Source organism: Elgaria multicarinata, chromosome 3 (genome assembly GCF_023053635.1).
Source record: "Elgaria multicarinata webbii isolate HBS135686 ecotype San Diego chromosome 3, rElgMul1.1.pri, whole genome shotgun sequence".
Taxonomy (NCBI): domain Eukaryota; kingdom Metazoa; phylum Chordata; class Lepidosauria; order Squamata; family Anguidae; genus Elgaria; species Elgaria multicarinata.
The window spans coordinates 147,659,236-147,681,617 of record NC_086173.1 but is presented as its reverse complement, the minus strand read 5'-3'; the positions used below and the strand labels follow the sequence as shown (position 1 = coordinate 147,681,617).

The 22,382-nt window shown below is 44.7% G+C and overlaps 1 protein-coding gene across 1 annotated transcript in view; it reads left to right on the top strand.

Annotated features, from left to right (window-relative positions):
- Nucleotides 1–22,382, top strand: part of LOC134395986 (C-type lectin domain family 2 member D-like) — a 66,948-nt gene that overhangs the window by 5,335 nt on the left and 39,231 nt on the right. Inside the window, exons 2-7 of the mRNA XM_063122282.1 lie at nucleotides 4,234–4,429; nucleotides 5,854–5,955; nucleotides 8,354–8,532; nucleotides 9,350–9,447; nucleotides 14,203–17,042; nucleotides 20,737–20,847. Coding sequence (XP_062978352.1) covers nucleotides 4,342–4,429; nucleotides 5,854–5,955; nucleotides 8,354–8,532; nucleotides 9,350–9,447; nucleotides 14,203–14,353 — 618 coding nt within the window. The 5' untranslated portion in view covers nucleotides 4,234–4,341 and the 3' untranslated portion in view covers nucleotides 14,354–17,042; nucleotides 20,737–20,847. The remainder of the gene's footprint in view (nucleotides 1–4,233; nucleotides 4,430–5,853; nucleotides 5,956–8,353; nucleotides 8,533–9,349; nucleotides 9,448–14,202; nucleotides 17,043–20,736; nucleotides 20,848–22,382) is intronic.

Sequence of the window (22,382 nt, the reverse complement as noted above, 5' to 3'; positions counted from 1 at the left end):
GGAGCTCCATCATCGGTCCGTCCTTGGGTGTCGAGCGGGGCAACGGGACAGAAGGTGAAGTGGCCGCAAAGGCATCCCAGTTATTGCTTTGGGAGGGGAAGTGAAGGCGCGAGAAAGACGGGAGAGTTCGGGTCCTGGGGTTGCAGTTTGAGCCGGGGGGGCAGCGGAGGGGGGGAGGCGGAAGCGAGCTTGCGTGGGCCGGAGCGGAGCCGCGTGGCACCGGGAAAGGCCAAGTTTTGCCGTTTGTTTGAAATGATAGCTTTAAAAAAGAGGGCTTCTGAAGCCCAGGGGAGAGAAGCCAAAGGGAATATAGAATGGCAAACTTTGGAAGTAAAAAATGAGAACCTACCAAGAAGGAAATGGAACGCAATGAAGCAGGAAAATCCCCTGCTTGACCCAGCGCCAGGAACGGGGTGCGGCGAGACGAGGTTGTTTGGACGCATTCATTTTAGGAGAATGGCTGGCCTGGAGTGGCAGCCTTCACTCTTTCGGTTTTCGCTGTAACCACCGAATGAATCAGGAGGTTTTAGCCAACGATTCCCATCATCCCTAGCCAGCATGGCCAGTGGTGAAGGTTGATGGGAGTTGTAGGCTAAAACATCTGGAGGGACGCAAGTTGGCCACCCTTGTTCCAGACAGAACGCGCCTAACGCTTCAGCATCATTGCTTTTCTGGTGTAAGCCACAATCATGGACTTTCTGCAAGTTTTCCCCTTTTATGGTGTAAATATTCTGCTGTGTTGTGTTCACACACGTGGGAAAAGAGATAATTGAGTAGGTGGGAGAGGACAATTCCTCCTCTGCCTCTACTCCTCTTTCCTCTAATGCGCTGCAGAGAGGTTCTGCTTTTTGTTTTGTCAGTAGAAAATTGGGGTGGTCTTACTTTTTATGCACCTTTGACCCCTCTCCCATCTTATCTTGTGTTGCTTTGACCTGCAGTTTTTTCTCTACTTTGTTTAGGAACCGAAAGTGAGCCAGGCAGCTAGAAAATTGCTGTTTAAACCAGCCATTTGTTGTTGATTTAAAATAAGTGTGAGGCTTTACTTTTGCTGTTGTTTCTACTGGAGTCTCTTCTATCCATTACGTTCCCCAGCAGTGTTTTCCTCCATAAGTATTTTCCCTATAAAGGGAAGGTTGCAACAGCTGGGATTGTTTAGTTTGGAAAAAGGGTGATTAAGGGGAGACATGAAAGAGGTGTGCAAAATTACACATGGTGTGGAGAACGTGGATAGGGAGACATTTTTCTCCCTCTCCCATAATACTAGAAGCAACTGCGGTCATCCCATGAAGCTGATTGCGGAGAGATTCAGGACAAATAAAAGGAAGGACTTCTTCACACAGCGCAGAGTTAAACTATGGAATTCACTACCACAAGATGGAGTGATGGCCACTAATTTGGATGGCTTTAAAAGGGGGTAGATAACTTCCCAGAGGAGAAAGCTACTAGTCCTGATAGCTATGTGCTACCTCCAACATCAGAAGCAGTAAGCCTATATACACCAGTTTCTGGGGAACATGGGCAGGAGGGTGTTGTTGCACTCATGTCCTGCTTGTGGGGCCCTGGTTGACAGCTGGTTGGCCACTGTGGAAACAGAATGCAGGACTAGATGGACCCTTGGTTTGATCCAGCAGGGCTCTCATTACGTTCTTACCTTCTTAAATGGGAGAGCAGCTTCCTAGAGCAGTTGTGGGCAACCTGGTGCCCTCCAGAGGTTTTGGACTGCAACTCCCATCAATGCCAAGCATTCTGGGTGTTGTAGTCCAAAACACTTCGAGGACACCAGCGTACCTGTCTGTACCACAAAGCCTTGGGCAACAACAAGCACAGATTCCTTTCCATATCAGCAACATGAACTTCATTGATCTTTCCCTGCTTTGCATGTCACATGTGAGCTGGAGAAAGCACAGGAGAGAGGAATTATCTGTGTTTGCTGACAAATACAGAAAGCCTTGAGCTTGCCTCCCCTCCTCCCACACAACCACTAAACTGTTGTGAACAATTTTTTAAAATGTCTGGTCTTATCAGAATTGCACTAATAAAGCAAACGGCAAGACAAGCTGCAAAACAAAAACTGAAAATATTAACAAAATAGAACAGAAAATACGTTGTGAAAACGGCTCCCTCCCTGTTACTTTGAGGTGGAGATAGAAATTGCTTTCTTTGCATCCTGAAAGCTTGTGGTTGCCTTCTGTTCCCCTTGAGGAGGATTGGGGTGGGGGAAAGGGACTGCAGTTCTCAAAGCTGCCCACAAAACGGCTTCCACACAAGGCTTTTATTGTGCAATTGCCCTGCCTCATTCATAGAGTTTTAGTGGAGGTTTCTATCTAGAGACAACAGCGTCTTCCTTTTCTAACTTGTGACTTCTCACTGCTTCTTCCATCTTTTTTTCTTACCAAAACCAATCTGTTAAGGAGGAAAAGTTGGAATAGGTGCACAGTGTCTTTTGGTTGACTAGGAGGATTCCCTCCCTTTGGAAACAGCCTTTCTCTTCCTTCCAAGGAACGGTAAGCAGGGAACAGCCCGTAGCGTTTCCATCAGAATCCAGCCTCTTCACCGTTGTAAAGAGGCGGCAGGAGTAGCGCTCGGGGCTTTTCTTCCCTCTTGTCAAGTAGATCGAATGACACAGATTGGCACATGGTCTGCAGAATGTGGAGTCTTGCATGCTGGACAGGGGTTGGCATTTGACTGGTCAATTTCAAGTCAAATAATACAAGTAATGCTCATTAACTTAGAAGAGTAATGAATAATAGAGAATTATACTAGGAGAATACAGTGCTTCCCTGAGGTTTTAAAGAGCACCATGAAAGCTCTCACCGTTCTTTTTCGCTACACCACATGAGCTTGGTAGTAGTCCTAACCAACCTACACTTTGACCTGTGCTAAACTTTCGTTTACAAAGATTCTGGCGTTTAGTGCCAAGTGCCTCAGAGCACATGCAGAATGCCTTTCCTTTGAGAAGGGCATTCTGGGTTATCTGTCCAGACTTAAAGCTCCATCACGCCGGGGGTTGACACTCCCCCTACCTTCGCTTCTCAGCCAGTGTTTTTGTTCCTCAGTTACTTCCTCTTTCAAAAGTTACTTCCTCTTCCTCTTTCATTGAGTCCGCTGCTCGAATGGCGCTGCTTCTCCTGCACACCGCAGGGGAGAGCAGCGATTCTGAGTTAAAAAAAAACATCGGACTTGAAGAGGGGTTTAAGGCCAGAAGGGGCAGAAGGCGCATGGGAGGCAGACGTCATGTGAGGGACCTGAGCAAACTCCGTGAGTGCCCAGTAATGAGCGTGCAATAAAACGCTCGTCGGATGGAGCTCTTAGTGGGATATGTTCTGCTATACTTGACCCTCAACCAGTATCCCTAAGGTGGCACTGACCCAGAAGCCAGGCAAGCAGCTCTTTAAAGCTAAAAAGGGGAGGAGTGCCTTGGAAGTGCAACAAGTTACCAGGCCAGTGACTATTTGCAATTCTGATTCTCACACACATAGTGAACATAGGGTGACCATATGAAAAGGAGGACAGGGCTCCTGTATCTTGAACAGTTGCATAGAAAAGGGAGTTTCAGCAGGTGTCATTTGTATATATATGGAGAGCCTGGTGAAATTCCCTCTTCATCACAACAGTTAAAGGTGTAGGAGCTATACTAGAGTGATCAGATTTAAAAGAGGGCAGGGCACCTGCAACTTTAACTGTCGTGATGAAGAGGGAATTTCACCAGGTTTCCCATATATACAAATGACACCTGCTGAAATTCCCTTTTCTATGCAACTGTTAAAGATAGAGGAGCCCTGTCCTCCTTTTAATATGGTGAACACCGTGTGGAAATACAGGTCCAGTCTCTCCATCTTGCCTGCCTGCATGGATGACTGTGAAGAAAATTACAAGGCACTTCTCCATAGAGAAACAAAGTATTATTAAGTTAACTTAACATGCAATCCTAGACATGTCTACTCAGAAGTAAGTCCCATTGAATTTAGTGGGGCTTATTCCCAGGTAAGTGGGTATAGAATTGCAGCCTTAATATTTCTCCTTCGTCACATGTCCCCCTCCTCCAACCCGGTGATTTCAGCATCTCTTGGCCTGCTCTGAACTACATAAGGTGTCCACCCTTCACCATTCTGAATTATTTGTATCCCACCCTAAAGCACTGGGGTCTCAGGGCGGTGCACAGATAAAATGTAAAACAATAAATATATTCAGCTAAATAAATATGTATTAAATCATTAACATTTCTTATTTCAGGTGAGCCAAGGCCAGGCGCTGTGCACATTATTGGAACTGACTCTGGACCACAGTTTTTCTCATAGTCTGTGAGAGAACGCCTATTGATAGCACTTGAGCTGAGGGAACATGGTGACCCAAGAGAGGATAGAAGAAAATTTGTTGAATCTTGTTGGTCCTCCCTCTGATTCAGAGTCTGGAACAAGCAGTCAAGCAGGTAATTAACACCTTTTCTGCCTGAGTGGAGGTGTGGAGATGAGGGGGATTTAGGAGGTCATAGAGCTCGGCGGAAGCTTCTTCCGCGAAGCTCTCCGACCTGGGTGGGCCCCGGGTGACTCTTTCGCCGGCAAAAGGAGGCCGGCGGGTAGGTGGGCGGCAGCTGATTGCCCGGCGAAGGCGCCGGGCGCGGTTTACTCTTCATCTCGTCCCCGCGCGGGGCCGCCTCCTCCACCGTCGCCGCCTCTTCTTGCAACGCTTAAGGTAGGGTTCACATCATCGATTTCGGGACGCCCCAATGCGCCATCAGGGCGTCCCAAAGCTTAAGTGTGGATCTGCCCCAGGAAGACCGCCTGCCTGAGCAAAAGTCGAACCCTGGAGATAACATAAACCAGGCATAAGCAATGTTACATAGTGCCTATGGGCATCAGTTTGTCCCACATACCTTTCTTGGTGCCCATGAGGTAGACTTGTATGAGTGAGTGAGTGAGTGAGTGTCAGGGGGAAGGGAGGAAGAAAGAGTGAGTTTATGGGTGGTGAGCCAGAGTTATAGAGAAAAAGAAGAGCAGGGTAACATGTTGGCTGACAGAGGAATGGAGGGAAGAGTTTGTCTTCTGTGAAATAGGTTTCTGTTGCTGCTGAAAAGTGTGGGGTCAAAGAAGTTGTTTAATGTGTTATGGCTCCTCTGCCTTGCACTCAGACATTTGGGCAGGTTACTAATTCTGGGTGATTAACAACGCCTCCCACGACAGCCATTTTGTGGCCAGGACTGTTTTGCAAATTGCCAAATGTGCCCACGAATCCAAAACGGGTGTCTTCCTACCCATGATCTAAACATTGTGCTCTAACTCAGATGTTTGGGACTTCAACTCCCAGGAGCCTCTTGATAGCATGACCAGTGGTCAGGAATGCTGGGAGCTACCTTCTTGCCCACTCTTGCTCTAAGTAATATGGCAACACCTTGGTTTCAAAGATTTTGTGTACCTTTGAAAACAGCTCCTATAGGGTGATCATATGGAAAGGAGGCCACATCTTTAACAGTTGTATAGAAAAGGGAATTTCATCAGGTGTCATTTGTATGCATGCAGCACCTGGTGAAAGTCCCTCTTCATCGCAGCAGTTAAAGCTGCAGGAGCCCTGCCCTCTTTTGGATCTGGTAATGCTAGGCAGGGCTCCTGCAGCTCTAACTGAATTTGGCTATCTAATTCGTAATATTGAATTTGGCCATCCATTTCATAATATTTTTGCCTTAAATAAGGTTTTTAAACAGAATCTTCAGTTTTGAATTTTAAATTCTAAAATATTGGCACATCCCAAGTTTGGGCTAAAATCTTGTTTTCATCTGTTTCCTCAGCTGTTCCACTGGAGCAGGCCCAGAAAAATTAATGCATTTTACTTCTCTTTATTTCTCTATTTGCGATATAGTACAGACTAATAACTACAAGTGGTCATCATGTAAAACTATTGCATTAACCATTGCTGCCATATCAGTCTGCCTGAATGTTGGCCTCGTTACCTGCACAGTTGGTAAGTTTCCCAGTCTTTGTTATTCCTATCCTGAATCCACCCACCCCAGACTCATGCAGCTTCTATAGCTGCATGTCCTTAGCTAGGAAATCAAGTCCACTTACAATGCAATCCTATGCAGATCAACTTGGAAGTAAGTCCCATGGAGTTCCATGTGGCTTATTTCCAGGTACATGTGTATCAGACTGCATCCTCAGGCTGCAATCCTATGGTTTTTGCGAGGGTACTCCAAGGGCTATTGAATTTCTTTGGATCTCCCCCTCTGAAGCTGGAGAGAGAGGCTCACTTTCGGAGAGGTAGACTGACCTTGCAAGCCTTTTACAAGCTGGCAGTTCTCAAATGTGGGACACAAAAAAGGGGGAGTTATCTGGGCATGCTAGGAGAGCAGTTGGATCCACAGAATCCAAAGCCCTCATGTGTCCCAGAATGGGGAAGGAACTTTGCCAGCTGTGGAACTGGCATGATTCATTTCCTTCCCCATGGAATCAACAGGAGGGATAACCACTGGCTGAGTTAGGAGTGGGAGGTCCTGCATTGTGGTGGTTCCGTTCCTACTTGGCTGGTCAGCTCCAGAATGTGGTGCTTGGGGGGACGTTGCTCGGCCCTGTGGATTCTCCAGCATGGGGTTCTGCAGGGGTCAGTCTTGTCTCCCGTGCTGTTCAACATCTACATGATGTTGGGTGTGGTGATCTGGAGTTTTGGAGTGTGTTGTCATCAATACGCTGATGACACACAGCTCTATTTCTCCTTTTCATCTTCAACAGGTGAAGCTGTAGATGTGCTGAACCGGTGCCTAGCTGCGACAACGGACTGGATGAGGGCTAATAAACTGAAACTCAGTCCAGACAAGTCTGAGATGCTTTTAGTGGGTGGTTCTTCTGACCAGATGGAGGGTGTTCAACCTGTTCTGGATGGGGCTGCACTCCCCCTGAAGGAGCAGGTTCGTAGCTTGGGGGTTCTCCTAGAACCATCTCTGTCACTTGAGGCTCAGGTGGCCTTGGTGGCACAGAGTGCCTTCTACCAACTTCAGTTGGTGGTCCAGCTATGCCCCTATCTGGACAGGGATAACCTGGCTTCAGTTGTCTACTCTCTAGTAACCTCCAAATTAGATTACTGCAACGCTCTCCATATGAAGCTGCTTTTGAAGATGGTTCAGAAGCTGCAGCTTGTGCAAAATGCAGCTTCTACATTGATAACTGGAACCACAAGGTTTGATCATATAAGACCGACTCTGGCCCACTTGCATTGGCTGACTGAATGTTTCCAAGCCCGATTCAAGGTGCTGGTTTTAACCACAGTACCGGACGAACGCCTCTCCTGACATGAACCTACCCGTACACGGCGCTCAACATCTAAGGTCCTCCTCTGGGTGCCTACTCCGAGGGAAGCTCGGAGGATGGCAACAAGGGAGAGGGCCTTTTCAGTGGAGGCCCCCCCAACTATGGAATGATCTCCCCGACGAGGCTCGCCTGGCGCCAACATTGTTAACTTTTCAGCGCCAGGTCAAGACTTTTATCTTCTCCAAGGCATGTAACAACACATGCTGAGTTTTTCTTAAATGACCCCAGAATAGCTGTTTTAAATGGATATTGTCTGTTTTTATGCTTTTTATGGTTTTAAATTTTGTATATTTGTTTGTAATACTCACTGTTTTTAATCTTTGTAACCTGCCCAGAGAGCTTCAGCTATGTAGTAGTAGTAGTAGTAGTAATAATAATAATAATAATAATAATAATAATAATAGTATGTGAAGCACTTTGAACAGGCAGAAGAGTGGTAAAATATTATTATTGGGAGTGCAGCAGTTGCATGTTCTTTAAGCATGCAGACAGGAAGAATTATATAGATGGAAGGCTTTACATGTGTTGAGACTGACATAGGAGTAATAGTGGAGGCAGCAACAGCAACCACCACACTGTTAAATGTGGTCCCCATTCAGGGTGCTTCCAGATGGAGGACTCGTAGCACTACCAACCAGAAAGCATAATCTAGCTATGCCATCTTTTCTTCCTTGGTGGATTTTCCATGGTAAGAAAAAATGGAAGCGGTGGTGGGAAAACACAGGAGATTTACTAGTGAAAGATGATGATGCCCAACTCCCACTGTAAAATTCTACGAATAAGGCAGTGTGATAAAAGCCTTACCTGGAAGCACCCCGAGTCTGGAGTCTGGAGAGTCGCCATCACTCAACTTGACAGAATTGTTGAGGTGATCAAATGGCAGAGGGAAGGTCCTTCATACTGTGCCTTGACCTCCTTTGAGGAACATCAAGGGATTTTTAAAAAATGTGCAAAGAGTTCTTCTCTGCTGTTGTGCGGTCATTCCTGTTTCTGCCTAGGCTGTGTAGTGTGGGAGTGCTTGGTTAGGGCCACTGTTTAACATTCTCTTCCTTTCTTAGTGTTGAAAACAAAATGTTTTGAGCAACTCCTCCATGGTCCAGCATGCCCAGATAACTGGATTGGCTATGAGGGGAAGTGCTACTATTTTTCAAAAGAGAAAAGGAATTGGAACTCGAGCCAGCGCTTCTGCTTGTCACATAATGCCTCCCTGCTCACTTTCAGTGCCAGCGAGGAAAAGGTAAGAGGTGCACATTTTTGTTGGCACGTCGATGGTTATGTAGGGTAGTGTGGCTGCGCTGGAAGCAGTGGAGGCATTAGGTACTATGAAGGAAATTAACGTATCTCTGAGCTTGCATATGACACAGGAAATGTCAGGAAGAAATCTGGCTGCGGACTTTATTAACAACAATAATAATAATTAATAATAATACATTTATTTCTTACCTCTCTCTCCCTTTGGATCGAGGCGAGGAACAACATTAGTACAACAAATCAACACATCTTTAAAAAAATTGGTTTCACATTCATCTGGGTAGTTTTCAGACATGGGTTCATAGAATCATAGAATAGCAGAGTTGGAAGGGGCCTACAAGGCCATCGAGTCCAACCCCCTGCTCAATGCAGGAATCCACCCTAAAGCATCCCTGACAGATGGTTGTGTAAACTATGGTGCGACATGATGTCTGAACTGACAAGCCATAGTTACGGCCATCGCTCTACCGCAAAAGGTTACCTCAAAAAGTGGGGATAAGCATGAACTATTGAAAAAGAGTACTTAAGAAGTGGGGGAGTAAGCAAACAGTGTGTCTTGTTTACCTTTGAAAGTTTAAACCATGGTTTTGATTCTAACTGTATAGAAGAGCTGGAGTAACTCAAAACTCTAGAATATTCAAACCTCCAGAACTATCCTTTTACTCTTACCACCACGGAAAGGTACTAATAAATGCATTTTTAAAATAATACCAATATCTTACAGAAACATCAGTTCTTACATTGCTGGTATGTGAATATTGCAAATTCAGGTTTCTAACATTTGTGTATTTTGACCTTGAAAGGTTTTTGTGATGCGTTTGAAAGCTAAAGACATTTTTTGGATTGGCCTCAAGAGAGACCCAGGTCAGCCCTGGAAATGGACAAATGGACAAAATTCAACGTGAGTCATTCGCCTTCCCTTTTTAGTCTACACTGTTTAGGATTTAGGAATTGAAGTCTCTGCCTTTAAGCAGGTCTACAATTTGTGGTTGATGGGTTTGACCTTATTACTGTTTGTTTGTTTTTACAATAAAAATATGCACAACAAGATAACATTTTATCTTAACTTTGGAATCTGGTACAATATATTTGAAGTATCTGAGGTCAGTATCTGAGATCAATATCTGGGAACCTAGGTCTACCCTCAACATGGCATGGAGGGAGTAGAATTTGGAGAGGAGAAGCAGTTGGCAGGAGAAAAATGCTCAATCCCAGCCTTCACCAACACATCTCCCTCCCCTATCTATATTTTACCTCAGACATCATTGCTGCTAATGTTCTCCAGCAGTGTGAGGGAAGGAAAAATGGAGGAAGCTTGCTGAGGAACAGACACTGGTGGTGGAGGAAGGGTTGCTGAGGAACATGAGCAGGAAGGTAGTGTTGTACTCATTGTCCTGTTTGTGGGCTTCCCATAGACATCTGGTTGGCCACTGTAGGAACAGAATGCTGGATTAGATAGGCCTTTGGGCTGATCCAGCAGGGCTGTTCTCATGTTCCTATGAAGCCCACAAGCAGGATATGAAGGAAATAGTCCTTTTCCACTGCTGTTTCCCAGCATGATTCAGAGGTGTATTACAAATCACACCATCCCATCCTCAGTTTTAGAAATTAGGCTTAGGCGCAGGTTTCCACATCCAGATCTCTGCCAAATGTCTTGTTTGCTTCTTATTATTAACCCTGGGCCAGATCTACACCAAGCAAGATATAACACTATGGAAGCGGTTTGAAAACGGTATATGGAATGTGCCATGGGCCCCCCCAACAGTTGTCAGTGCACTTCAATACTGTTATTAAGCAGTAGTGTAGTTCCTGCCCTAGGGACTGTCTATACGCAGGGAAAGCCTTACAGTGGCTGTGGATCTGCGCTGCGTTGGTTAGATGACGCAAGTGCAGCTTCGCAACTATCGCAGGGATTCCCCGCGATGCTGCAGCTTGAAAAAGTCAGGGATTTTACCCCCAACTTTTTCAAATGGAGTGCTGTCCATACGGTGCTTTCACCATCTAACATTGCTCCAGGGCCAATCCAAGGTAAACCCAGGGGCAGTGTCTGGTGGAAGGCAACTGGCAATTGGTCGCCTTCCACCATGAAGTGGGCAGGGGCGGTTCCGGTACCCCGATTGCTGCCCAGAAACCCCATGCTCCCTCCTCAGCATTGGGATTACCCGATGACAGCCTGGGAGAGGGAAAGTGTAGGGTTTGAGAAGGAGGCGGAGCCAGCCCGACACATGAAGACAGCCCCCTAGTTTCATTTATTTATTTTTAATTACAAATCATACAGCATTAATATACATAATTCCTAAAACACTTCACCATTATTGATAACAAAGAAAAATAAATAAAAGAAACATTATCATGTTGAAAATTATTATTCTAATATGTTACAAAGATAATCCACTTTCTCATAAATCCCTCAGTATCATTCCCCCTTTTATTTCTCATATAATGGGCAGTATCCAATTCACGGCTACCATTAATGCAAATTGTGTTGCACTGGTACTAGCAACCTCCAGGACAAGGCCAATAATGTTTGCTGGTGCAACGGGGTTCCCCAGAATGCCTGTTGCACCAGCAGATGCAATTGGCATTGAGCTAGAACTTGGTTATGCTAGCGCAGCGCAATGCGATTTGTGTCAGTTGTAGTGTCAAATTGCTGCCCAATTGCTGTCATGTCATAATGACATGGCAGCAATATGCCATATCTTTAAATACTATTCTGTAATGGCATTACTCCCCCCCCCCACCACCACCAGTTACTGGCATTACCTATCTTAGCTCCCTTCAATAAATGAATTACTAGTGCCAAGTCAGATTCTTGCACTATATTCTTCAAATAATCCAGTATAACTACTTCAGGATCTGCTGGTAAAATGTAGCCTATTATCTCTTCAATTATCCTAATAACCTTTCTCCAAAATTGCTTAGTAACTTGAAATGTACCAAAAATGTGAAGTAAGTCAGGACATGATGCGCGGCATCGCCAACACACATGATGTCCCATTTTATAGATTAAAGATATCTTATGAGGGTTAAGATACCATTGGTACTGAGCTTTATAAAAATTTCCCATTAGATCAACTGAAGTCAATCAACATGGAACATTTTTCCAAATCCACACCCATTCACTCTGGAATAGGTTGAGCCATATCTCGCTCCCACTTTTCCTTAAAATGGCAATTTCCCTCTTGTATATGTCACAATATTTGATATATATTTTACTTACATGAATTACAACATTTGCTATTTCTAATTCAAACCCTGTATTTTTTTAATTAAAGCCCCAACAACATGCCTCAATTAAAAAAAACTGAACCAAATGGGCCCTTTTCCCACTAAGTCACTAGTTTCTTCCAAGGTAAATACTTCATTGCAATACTCCATTGTTAGTTGAGACCATTCATAATTGATACCATTCCATAATTTGTCCAAACGGGGATATCACCCACCTGTTAACTGGGATCATTTCTTCATTATACGGAACGAAAGTCAAAGGTGATAATCTAGGTACAATGTGGTACAATTTATACTTGCACCATATTTCAAGAGTTGATTCAGCGGCCTTAACTTTGCACAATTTGGATCTTCAGGATATTTTGCAATGAATCGCTTGCACCACCAGCACGTGCCCATCTGTGAAACCTTTGTATACAAGTCTGCTGTACAATTTATTTATTTATTTATTTATTTATTTATTTATTACACTTATATACCACTCCCATAGCCAGGGCTCTCTGGGCGGTTTACAGAAATTCTAAAATTAAGGTAGCTATTGTCCTATAATAAGTATGTCCCTGGCCTTTGCTGAAGGTAGTTCTTCATGTTGATGGTTTCTGCAAAGACAGAAGACAGGTTCTGAAGACAGGTTACAAATTCTAACTGACCTCAGTAGCCAACCTACATTTGTACTTACTTGTGACCTGCTTGCCCCTCTAACGACAGGTTCTTTCCCCAGACCCCATGCTGCACTTTGGAAGCATGAAGCTATGGACAGTGCCTTTCTCCTCCACCTCATGTCCAATCTGAAGAAGAGGGCTGGAGGTCATCTGTTGCATTCTCCTCCCAAGGCCTAAAAACAGTGCTGACAAAACTCTGGGCCAACAATGAAGCTCCAACCTCCCTGCTAAGTGTGCAGTTGCAGAAGGAGCGTGTGTGTGTGTGTGTGTCATTAATGCAGATGCCACTGTGTTTTTGAGCACCTTTGAAGCACAGCATACCCGCTGGGGCAAATGTTTGACACTGACGTCTGTCCCTCCAGCTCTAAGCACAAGAGTAGAGTTGGGGTTTGCTCTGTTGTGTTACACTTCAAAGGGAACACAGTGCAAAGGGAACACTGGGTTCCCTTTGAAGTGCTAATATTGTCCTGAGATGCACTATCTCCTTTATTTCTGAAGGATTTTGTGGTTGAGGTTTAACTTTAAAAATTTCCTAAAAATCAGGGGACGATCCAATCTGCTTCAAAATTGGCACGACTCAGGATCTATTTAGAAGCTATCATGGTGCCCAGTTACATGTCTGTAACTTGAAAAATGACGGAGATGAATGCAGTTTTGTAAATGGGGGAATGCTGAAATTGTTAAAAATTCATTAAAAATCAGGGCATGATCCAATTTCCTTCAAAGTGGCCATGCCTAAGGATCTATGTGGAAGCTATCATGGTGCCCAGTTACATGTGTGTATCTTAAAAAATAACAGCGATAACTGCATTGCTGTAAATGGGGGAAAATATTTTAAATATTCCCCAAAAATCAGGGCATGATCTGATTTCCTTCAAAATTGGCATGAATAAGGATCTATATGCTGTCATGGGGCCCATTTTGATATTTCTAACTTGAAAAATGACAAAGATTAATGCAATTTTGTAAATTGGGGCAACGGTTGAGGGTTAAAACGTTAAAAAATTGCTAAAAATCAGGGCTTGATTTATTTATTTATTTATTACATTTTTATGCTGCCCAATAGCCGAAGCTCTCTGGGCAGTTCACAAAAATTAATGGGCGGTTCACAAAAATGAGGGGAAAATACTTTAAATATTCCCCAAAAATCAGAGCATGATCTGATTTCCATCAAAATTGGCATGAATAAAGATCTATTTAGAAGCTATCATGGTGCCCATTTTGATGTTTCTAACTTGAAAACTAAAAAAGTTATAGGCGTTTCACCTTTGCAATGCAAGACTATGGGGCGGGGGGGGGGAACAGAGCCCCAATCTGGACCCGGAGGGGAGGCGGATTGACGTGGAGCAGAGCAGATCAGGATCCGGAGCAGATCAGGGGGTCCGTGCACAGCCCTATCCCTCACCACAGTGAGTGGAATCAGGAACACCTGGCTGAAGGGCAGGTTAGGACTCATCCCAGGCTAAGACTTTGTTGTTGTGAGATGACATTTGAAATTGTGTTAACATGTGCATGATGAGAAGTTGCAAAATAACAGACCATCTACACATGTTTTCTACAGGGAAACACTGTTAGCAGTCTATCTTGAGCTTCTGCTCATTGATTCAACCCCAGAAAAGTTAATATATAACCAGTATGTATGAAACTTGTATGTGTCCTTTGCTTGCACATTGTTATGGACTGCATCCCCCAAGAGATGTATCCCCAGCTGTCGAGACCCAGATATGCCTTGTTTGATTGAAACTTTTGTGATGTTTGTGTTGCAGGCTGGAGGTGATGGGAGATGGAGGAGATTGTGGTTTTCTGAATGATGAATCCACTGCAATATCCTCAAGGTGCCGGATGGAACTACTCTGGATCTGTAGCAAATCAGATATATTTAAATGCTCAAATGGAATATGCAGTAGTAAGAAATAACAACATTTCCCTAAAGGGAGAGTGATTTTGAGGGCATTATAAGGTAGTGATAATTGGATTTGGATGGCTCCTGATGCCTGAGCCAAATCTGGCTACTTCAGGACCATTTCTGGGTTTCATTCCAGAGTGGATCAGAAAAAAGGGAGAAATAACTTCTCAGGATCCAAAGATGTTTTATTTCAAAGCCTGACATATTTCAGCCTGATTTTTTTTTTCAAAGACCTTCCTCCGGGGGCTGTAACATATATATATTATTAAATTACATTTATGGGACTACACATTACATTAAAATATGTTTACATTTCAAGGTTAATTAGGCAAAATGGCCCCAAGGGTCTTTTATTTATTTATTTATTTATTTATTGCATTTTTATACCGCCCAATAGCCGAAGCTCTCTATGCCCTTACATAAGTCTTAAAACTTTTAATATAGCATAAAGGCATTAGAACCTAGAATCATAGAATAGTAGAGTTGGAAGGGGCCTATAAGGCCATCGAGTCCAACCCCCTGCTCAGTGCAGGAATCCACCCTAAAGCACCTGTACACTTGTATAATGATAAAAACATATAAAAATCATTTTCAACAAAATTATAATTTATCCATACTTATTAGAAGATACCTGTGGCAATACCTCCTATGATAATCAATGGCAACTGAGAAGAATAACATTTTAAAAGCCATCTTTATAGTCTTGTTCATTATTTATTCATTTATTTATTGACTGCCAGGTGTTTCCATGTAGCTGTGATAAGTGCAGGGTCTCATAATGAGACTACTGCTATCGTGGAGGACTGCCTGCAAGAAGTCACAGGAGTGGCAAAAAATAAAGTTCTTCATTCAAACCACTCATTTCAAAGTTTTTAAATTTTAGAATCCATTCTAGTTCCTTCCTTAATAGCAGTTTGTCATCATGTGTGCTAAGTTTTTCCAGTGCCCAGAATTTTAAGTCTGCATAGGAGCGGTGTTGTTCTACAAATGGTAGATTCCTGCAGTGAGCAGGGGGTTGGACTTGATGGTCTTGTAGGACCCTTCCAACTCTAATATTCTATGAAAATGGTTTCCTAGTGGAGCACCTGGCTTGTTTTTTTTATATATATATTGCTTAGGTGCTCTCCTATGTGGCTTTTTAGAGGTCTGATAGTTTTACTTCCGTAAACCTTAGGGCATCCACACCGGATGGCGTAAATGACAAAAGCACTGCTGCAGGTGGTAAAATGTCTCAGAAAATATCACTGCTGGTCGGAGGGATTTTTGAATTCTGTGACCTTGGAGGTGTATTTACAATAGCAGCAGTGTCCATATGGATGGTGACCCTTAGGCATGGTGGCACCAGGTAAAATGTGGAATGAACCTCTTTTATATTCTTTGGGCATGTCTACACCAGCCCTATATCCGGGATCGTTCCTGTGCATCCAAATGCCACACGGGATCCCGGGAGCAGGCAGGGACCATTCTTCCTTTTTCCTGGGATAACCCTTACATGTAGAAAGGGTCTTTGTAGCCACTTCTGATCAGTAGATTTCTCATGTTCCTGGTTCTTTTAAAGACCATTAGTTTCACCTGACACCCAGAGATGTGTTGGACTATGTGTGTGACACTGTCTCCTTTTGCTTCCTTGCAAATGGTTTGTTATATAGACATGTTAAACTGCAGTTGATTCAGTCTGAATGCGTTGTGTTCTTTTTTGTTAAAAGTTTTGCCTGTGCCTCCCTCTGCCTTTTTGAAGCCTTGTGTGATGGCTGCATCTGGAGACCCTCTTTCTCTTAGTTGCACAGACAGTGCCTGAGATTCTTGTCTGAAATCTGATGCCTTGGAGCAGTTGCATTTAAGGACTCATCTACACCAAGCAGTATATCCCACTATGAAAGCAGTATATAAAAGGCAGGAGCCACGCTACTGTTTTACAGTGGTATTGAAGTGCACTGCAGGATCTACACTACTGCTTTATAGTGGTACCGAAGTGCACTGGGGACCCAGGACACATCTACACCAAGCGGGATATAGCATTATGTAAGCGGCATATGGCATGTGTCAATGGGCCCCAACAGTTATCAGTGCATTTAAATACTGCTGTAAGTAGTGTGGCTCCTGCTTTTTATATACTACTTTCATAGTGGAATATCCTGTGTGGTGTCCATCTGGGAGGTTATTTCTTAGAGAGCAGGGGTGGGAGCAATCATAGCTGACAAATCTGGGAACATCAGTGGGTTTTCTATAAATGGTGGTAATAAGATGTCCTCCCTCCTTCTTAACTTTTTAGGCTTTGTTTCCAGACCCCTGATCATCATTTTAAAACTGGAGGTCAAATATATATATATAGGAAATATATATAAGGAAGGAGAGAGAGGAAGACTGTGAGTGTAACGGGGAAGAAATAAGATCAAGACAGAAAGATGCTTGGAAAAACTTAGAACTCTGAAAGTAAGATATTGCTGGGGAAAACTTGGGATAAAATAGGGACAGTCTAGTTAGGTTCAGATAGATGCATTTTCTTACCCTTTTGCTCGTGTGTGTGTGTGTGTGTGTGTGTGTGTGTGTGTGTGTGTGAGAGAGAACTATTGAGATGCTAAAGTCTTTTTCCTGCTAACATTTTTTTCAGTAAAATAAAAAATTGTTTAAACCTCGTGGTTTCTTTGCTTGTTTGGTTATCCATCGCATATCCCAGCTTCGATCAGGAGGGAGAGGCAGGTAAGAAATAAAATTATTATTAATTATTAATTATTATTATCTAGAAGCCATACCCCACACTACCTAAAAGTATTTACAAGAGACCCAGATGGTGGTTGGTGAAGGCAGTCAGGGGAAATGAAGAATTCCACCTGGTGGCAGCAGAAAGCCCATAGGAAGTTGGGGTGTGCACGGACCCCCCAATCTGCTTCGTGGTCCGATCCAGAAAATCTGGATCGGGCCTGATTCTCTTCACGCCTCACTCCGCTCTGCGAAGCGAGATCCGGCTTCGCCGCCGTCACTATATGGGCGGCGGCGGCGCAAGATAAGCCACCCACCCACCCCGCCCCCTTACCTTCCTCCGTCGCGGGCTTCAATTGAGGCCCCAGTTGAAGCCGGAAGAGGCCTCGGCCTTCACTTCCGCCTTCAACCGGGGCCTCAATTGAAGCCCGCAACGGAGGAAGGTAAGCGTCCCTCCTCCCTGCTCCCTTACCTGGCGCTGCCGCCGTATGGATAGCAGCGCCGGTAGCGCCAGATTAGTCCCCCTCCCCCCCACTTACCTTCAGGCGAAGCTCCGGATTGAGGCAATCCTCTTCACCTCGATCCGCAGCCCCCCTGACTCTCTTCGCCTCCGCCTTTTCCGGAGGCGAATTAGGCCGCCTCACTCCTGCTTGTCTGAACTGAAGAGAAGCGGAGCACATCCCTAATAGGAAGGGAAGGGCAAATGGGAGGGGGGAGGGGAACTATATTTGAACTGATCTCCCTTCAACATGTGGATCAGGATGTGGCTGGTCCCATGACAGGGATTTCCCATCTTCCTGCTGCAGGATGGCAAAAACATTCTTGAAGGGCCTCTGGAAAGATGTGTGGCATGTAAATTGGGAAGTGCAGTTGTGGGAGAATCAGTGGTAATTAGAGAATGCAAACACATGCATAAATTGAACTCAGCCTAGAAGGAAAGGGCTCTCCAATTTATGCCAATCTCTATCTCATATCCAGATCCCCTTGCAGCCCATCCAATACAATTCTAGACAATCCCTGAACCTATGGACACATGATTTTCAGGGATGCAAAAGGCTTCAGCAGGAAGGAGTCAGTGGAAAAGACTGGGTACATTAGCAAAAGTCTGCTTGTGCTTTTTTGGATCCAAGCCTGTATTATCTGGTATGCTCATTTGGCTTAATGATTTAAGGTGCTTCCAGGTGGACAGCTCCTAGTGCTACCAATTAGAGCCTTTCTACAGGAGGCCTTTATTGTGCGTTCTCGGAAGTTCGTGGGTCCTTTTCACGATGCAGTCAACTTCTGCTGCCTCTCAACATTTTTTAGGTTTATTCCACCATTTTATACATCGCTAAATATAAGCTAACACCCCACCCCCTGCCAAAACCCGCCATCACACAGGTGGTATAATTCAAGAATCATGAGATACTGTAGAAATCTTGCAGCGCCATCTACTGGCTGAATGGAATGTGTCCACAAAAGCGTTGGGGATGTATTGTGCCCAATCATAAACCCAGAAAGTCTCCAAAAGACGAAGCCCTGGTGAGGCTGCAGGATTTTTCCTTTATGTAGAGAAGCCTTCAGACAATATTGTGTAGCTATTCCATATTTTTCTGAATGGAGGATGTGTGGTCAGAAAAAAGATGGAATAAGTGGTTTGAAAGCATAAGAGTGTTACAAGTAGGAAGTGACTTCTTAACACATACATACATACATACATACACACACGTGCCACCTGTAACATTCCATGAATGAAGCAGAGCAATGGAATGAGAAAAGCCTCACCTGGAAGCACCCCAGTATTATTTTATTACAGAACCCAAGAGTTACCTTATGATGTCTGTTGTATTCTTAATTCCTTGCATACATCCTCTGCCACAGCCTTTGCCGAAAGTATCCATGTTCTATGTGATATACACACCTACAACAGACTGCTGTGACCAATTTGCCCAGCACTTTGCAGACAAAATCGCTTGGATACGTTCTGACTTGGATGCTGTTGTTGATACAGTCCCAGTGGATGTAACTTTGGCACCTGCTTGCCCAGCAGTATTGGATTCTTTTCAGTTTGTACAGTCCGATGATGTGGACAGGGTCCTTGGATTGGTGAGAGCCACCACATGTATGCTAGATCCTTGCACTTCCTGGCTTATAAAAGCTGCCAGAGGGGGACTGGCCAAGTGGGCAAGCAGAGTGGTCAGTGCCTCCCTTTGCCAAGGTAGGGTGCCAGCCTGCTTGAAGGAGGCGGTGGTAAGACCCACATTGAAAAAGCCCTCCTTGATCCCCAAGGTATTGGATTTTTGGGCAAGGTATTAGAGTGTGTGGTGGCCTCCCAACTCCAGGGATTCCTGGATGAGACGGATTATCTTGATCCATTTCAATCTGGCTTCAGGCCTGGTTATGGGACAGAAACAGCTTTGGTCACCTTGGTAGATGAACTTCACCGGGAACTGGACAGGGGGAGTGTGTCCCTGCTGGTTCTGCTGGACCTCTCAGTGGCATTTGATACCATCGACCATGGTATCCTTCTGGGCTGCCTTGCTGGGATGGGTCTTGGAGGCACTGTTTTACAGTGGCTCCATTACTTCCTGGATGGACGGACCCAGAAGGTGGTACTGGGGGACTCCTGTTCGACTCCTTGGCCGTTGGCCTGTGGAGTCCCTCAGGGCTCTGTTTTGTCCCCCATGCTATTTAACATATACATGAAACCGTTGGGAGAGGTTATCCGGAGTGGTGCCACCAGTACGCTGATGACACCCAACTCTACTACTCCTTTCCACCCAATTCCAAGAAAGCGGTTTCTGTGCTAAACCAGTGTCTGTTGGCAGTAATGGATTAGATGAGGGCGAACAAATTGAAGCGTAATCCAGATAAGACAGAGGTGCTCCTGGTCAGTCGAAAGGCAGATCAGGGAATACGGATTCAGCTTGTGCTGGATGGGGTTACACTCCCCCTGAAGACGCAGGTCCGCAGCTTGGGTGTACTTCTGGATTCAGCCCTGAGCCTGGATGCCCAGGTTTCGGCGGTGGCCAGGAGTTCATTTGCACAGTTAAAGCTACACGCTCTACGTGGGGCTGCCTTTAAAAAGTGTTCGGAAACTCCAGATGGTTCAAAGAACTGCAGCCAGATTGTTGACTGGGGCTGGTTACAGGGAGCAGACAACTCCCCTGTTAAAACAGCTCCACTGGCTTCCAGTCTGTTTCCGGGCACAATTCAAAGTGCTGGTTATGACCTATAAAGCCCTATATGGCTCGGGTCCAGGTTATTTGAAAGAACGTATTCTCCCTTATGAGCCTGCCCGTGCTTTGAGATCTTCTGGAGAAGCCCTTCTTTCAGTCCCACCATCTTCACAGGCATGCTTGATGGGAACATGGGAGAGGGCCTTCTTGATGGCTGCTCCAGTGCTCTGGAACTCTCTTCCCGGGGAAGCTAGGCTGGCTCCCTCCTTGATGGGCTTTTGGAAGCAGGCTCAAACTTGTTTGTTCCAGCAGGCCTTTGGAGAGTAATTTGGTCCTGCATCTATGTTAATGACTTATAATTTTCTTGTGTATTTTAAACTTTTCTCTTTTTTTTTTACGTTTCTTTTCCTATGTTTTAAAATGTATGTTTTAAACTTTGTAAGACCTCCTTGAGGCCCAGTGTTGGGCAAAAGGTGGGATACTACTACTACTACTAATAATAATAATAATAATAATAATTCCTGTTTCTTTTTCAGAAATGTGAATGAGTAGTTCTCATGATGGCAGGTGTAAATACCCTACAGTGCAATCATATACATGTTTACTCAGAAGTAAATTCCATTGAGTTTAATGGCACTTAATCCCAGGTAAGTGGATGATGCATTCAACAGGGGAATGGGGTGGAATTTCTTTATCTATTTATTACGGGTTTTTTACCACCACCATCCCAGCCAAAGCTCTCTGGCTGGTTCACAAAAATTGAAACAGCAAAGTACAATGTAAGCAATATAAAATATAAAAGCTTAAAACCACAATATAAAAAGTACAACCAGAATAAAATCTAGCAGCAATAAGAGATTTAAAATACAGTTTTAAAACAGCAGAACTAAAAGAATAGGATGCTAAAATGGGAAAATACTGGGAAAATACAAAGGTCTTCACCTTGGGCCAAAAAGGGTACGACATAGGTGCCAGGTGAACCTTTGTGGGGAGCTCATTCCACAGCAGAGCAGACCCTCTTCCTGGGCATGGTTTCGGTGTGGTGTGATGGCCTTCCCTTCACTATCCTAAGAATCTGCTATGGGAACTGCTTTACATTTTATAACTTATATCGAGAACTTCTGTCTCACAGATCCATGGAGCGACAGTGCTGCAGGCTCCAAGAATAATTGCACTCCCCTGCAACATTCCACAACTGTTTACTTCAACAGGACCCAGGTTTTGCAGTCTGTAAAATAAAGACAACAGTCTTTGGTAGGGGGGTGAAGTTTGAGGAGCTTTTAGCAGTGCCCCCACCCTCCACCCCTAGACTTTGGCATGCCTATCCACAAACTGGCTCAACTCAATCCGTATCAAGCTGGGCAAGCTTGCGGATTTTCATTATTTCCCCTTAAAACTGCATTATTCTTTTTTTGCAAACTGTAGCTGCAGGTTACATAATTTATGCAAATCTCAGCAGGGAAAGGACAGGGTCAGTCCTTCGATGGGGTAGTAGAAGCCATCACTGCTCCCAAAAGCCGTCTGGCTAGAAAATGAGTGATCCCCTGGCCAGCTCAGACAACCAGCCCAGCTGTTTCTTTGTCAGTGTATATGAAGGGAACTGTGGGGATGGGTAGAGTGGCCATATATGAATCATCCAAAAAGAGGGCAAAAGAAGGCACTGATTTGCATCAGATTTGCATATGCTAATTTATATGAATGGATGCAAATTCAGAAATAATTATTATAATTTAAATAGAAATACAGTATGTCTCATCATACTGACCAGGTGACCAGTGTGCCTTCCTGCTCAGTCTGATGTCCAGGTGCTGACTCTTGAGGGGCAGCAGTTCTTCTGGCTATTTATCTTTAAACCAAAATTGGACAGGGCAGCCCTTCAAAGAGGACTGTCCTTTGTAAAAGTGAGGGAGGAAGCAGCAGCCAGGCACCTCTCCACCGTGCCTGGGTCCAGCTCCAGCTGAGAGCCCCCTCCCTCCTGCTGTCACCTGTCTCTGCAGAGGCCACCAGTGAGGGAGGAAGCAGCAGCCGGGCACCTCTCCACCGTGCCTGGGTCCAGCTCCAGCTGAGAGCCCCCTCCCTTCTGCTGTCACCTGTAACTGCTGAACTTTCCAACTAAGATTGTAGTGCCTGAATTTGCTTTCCTTTCCCCCCCTCCTCCTCCTCCCTCCCAATCCCCTTTCCT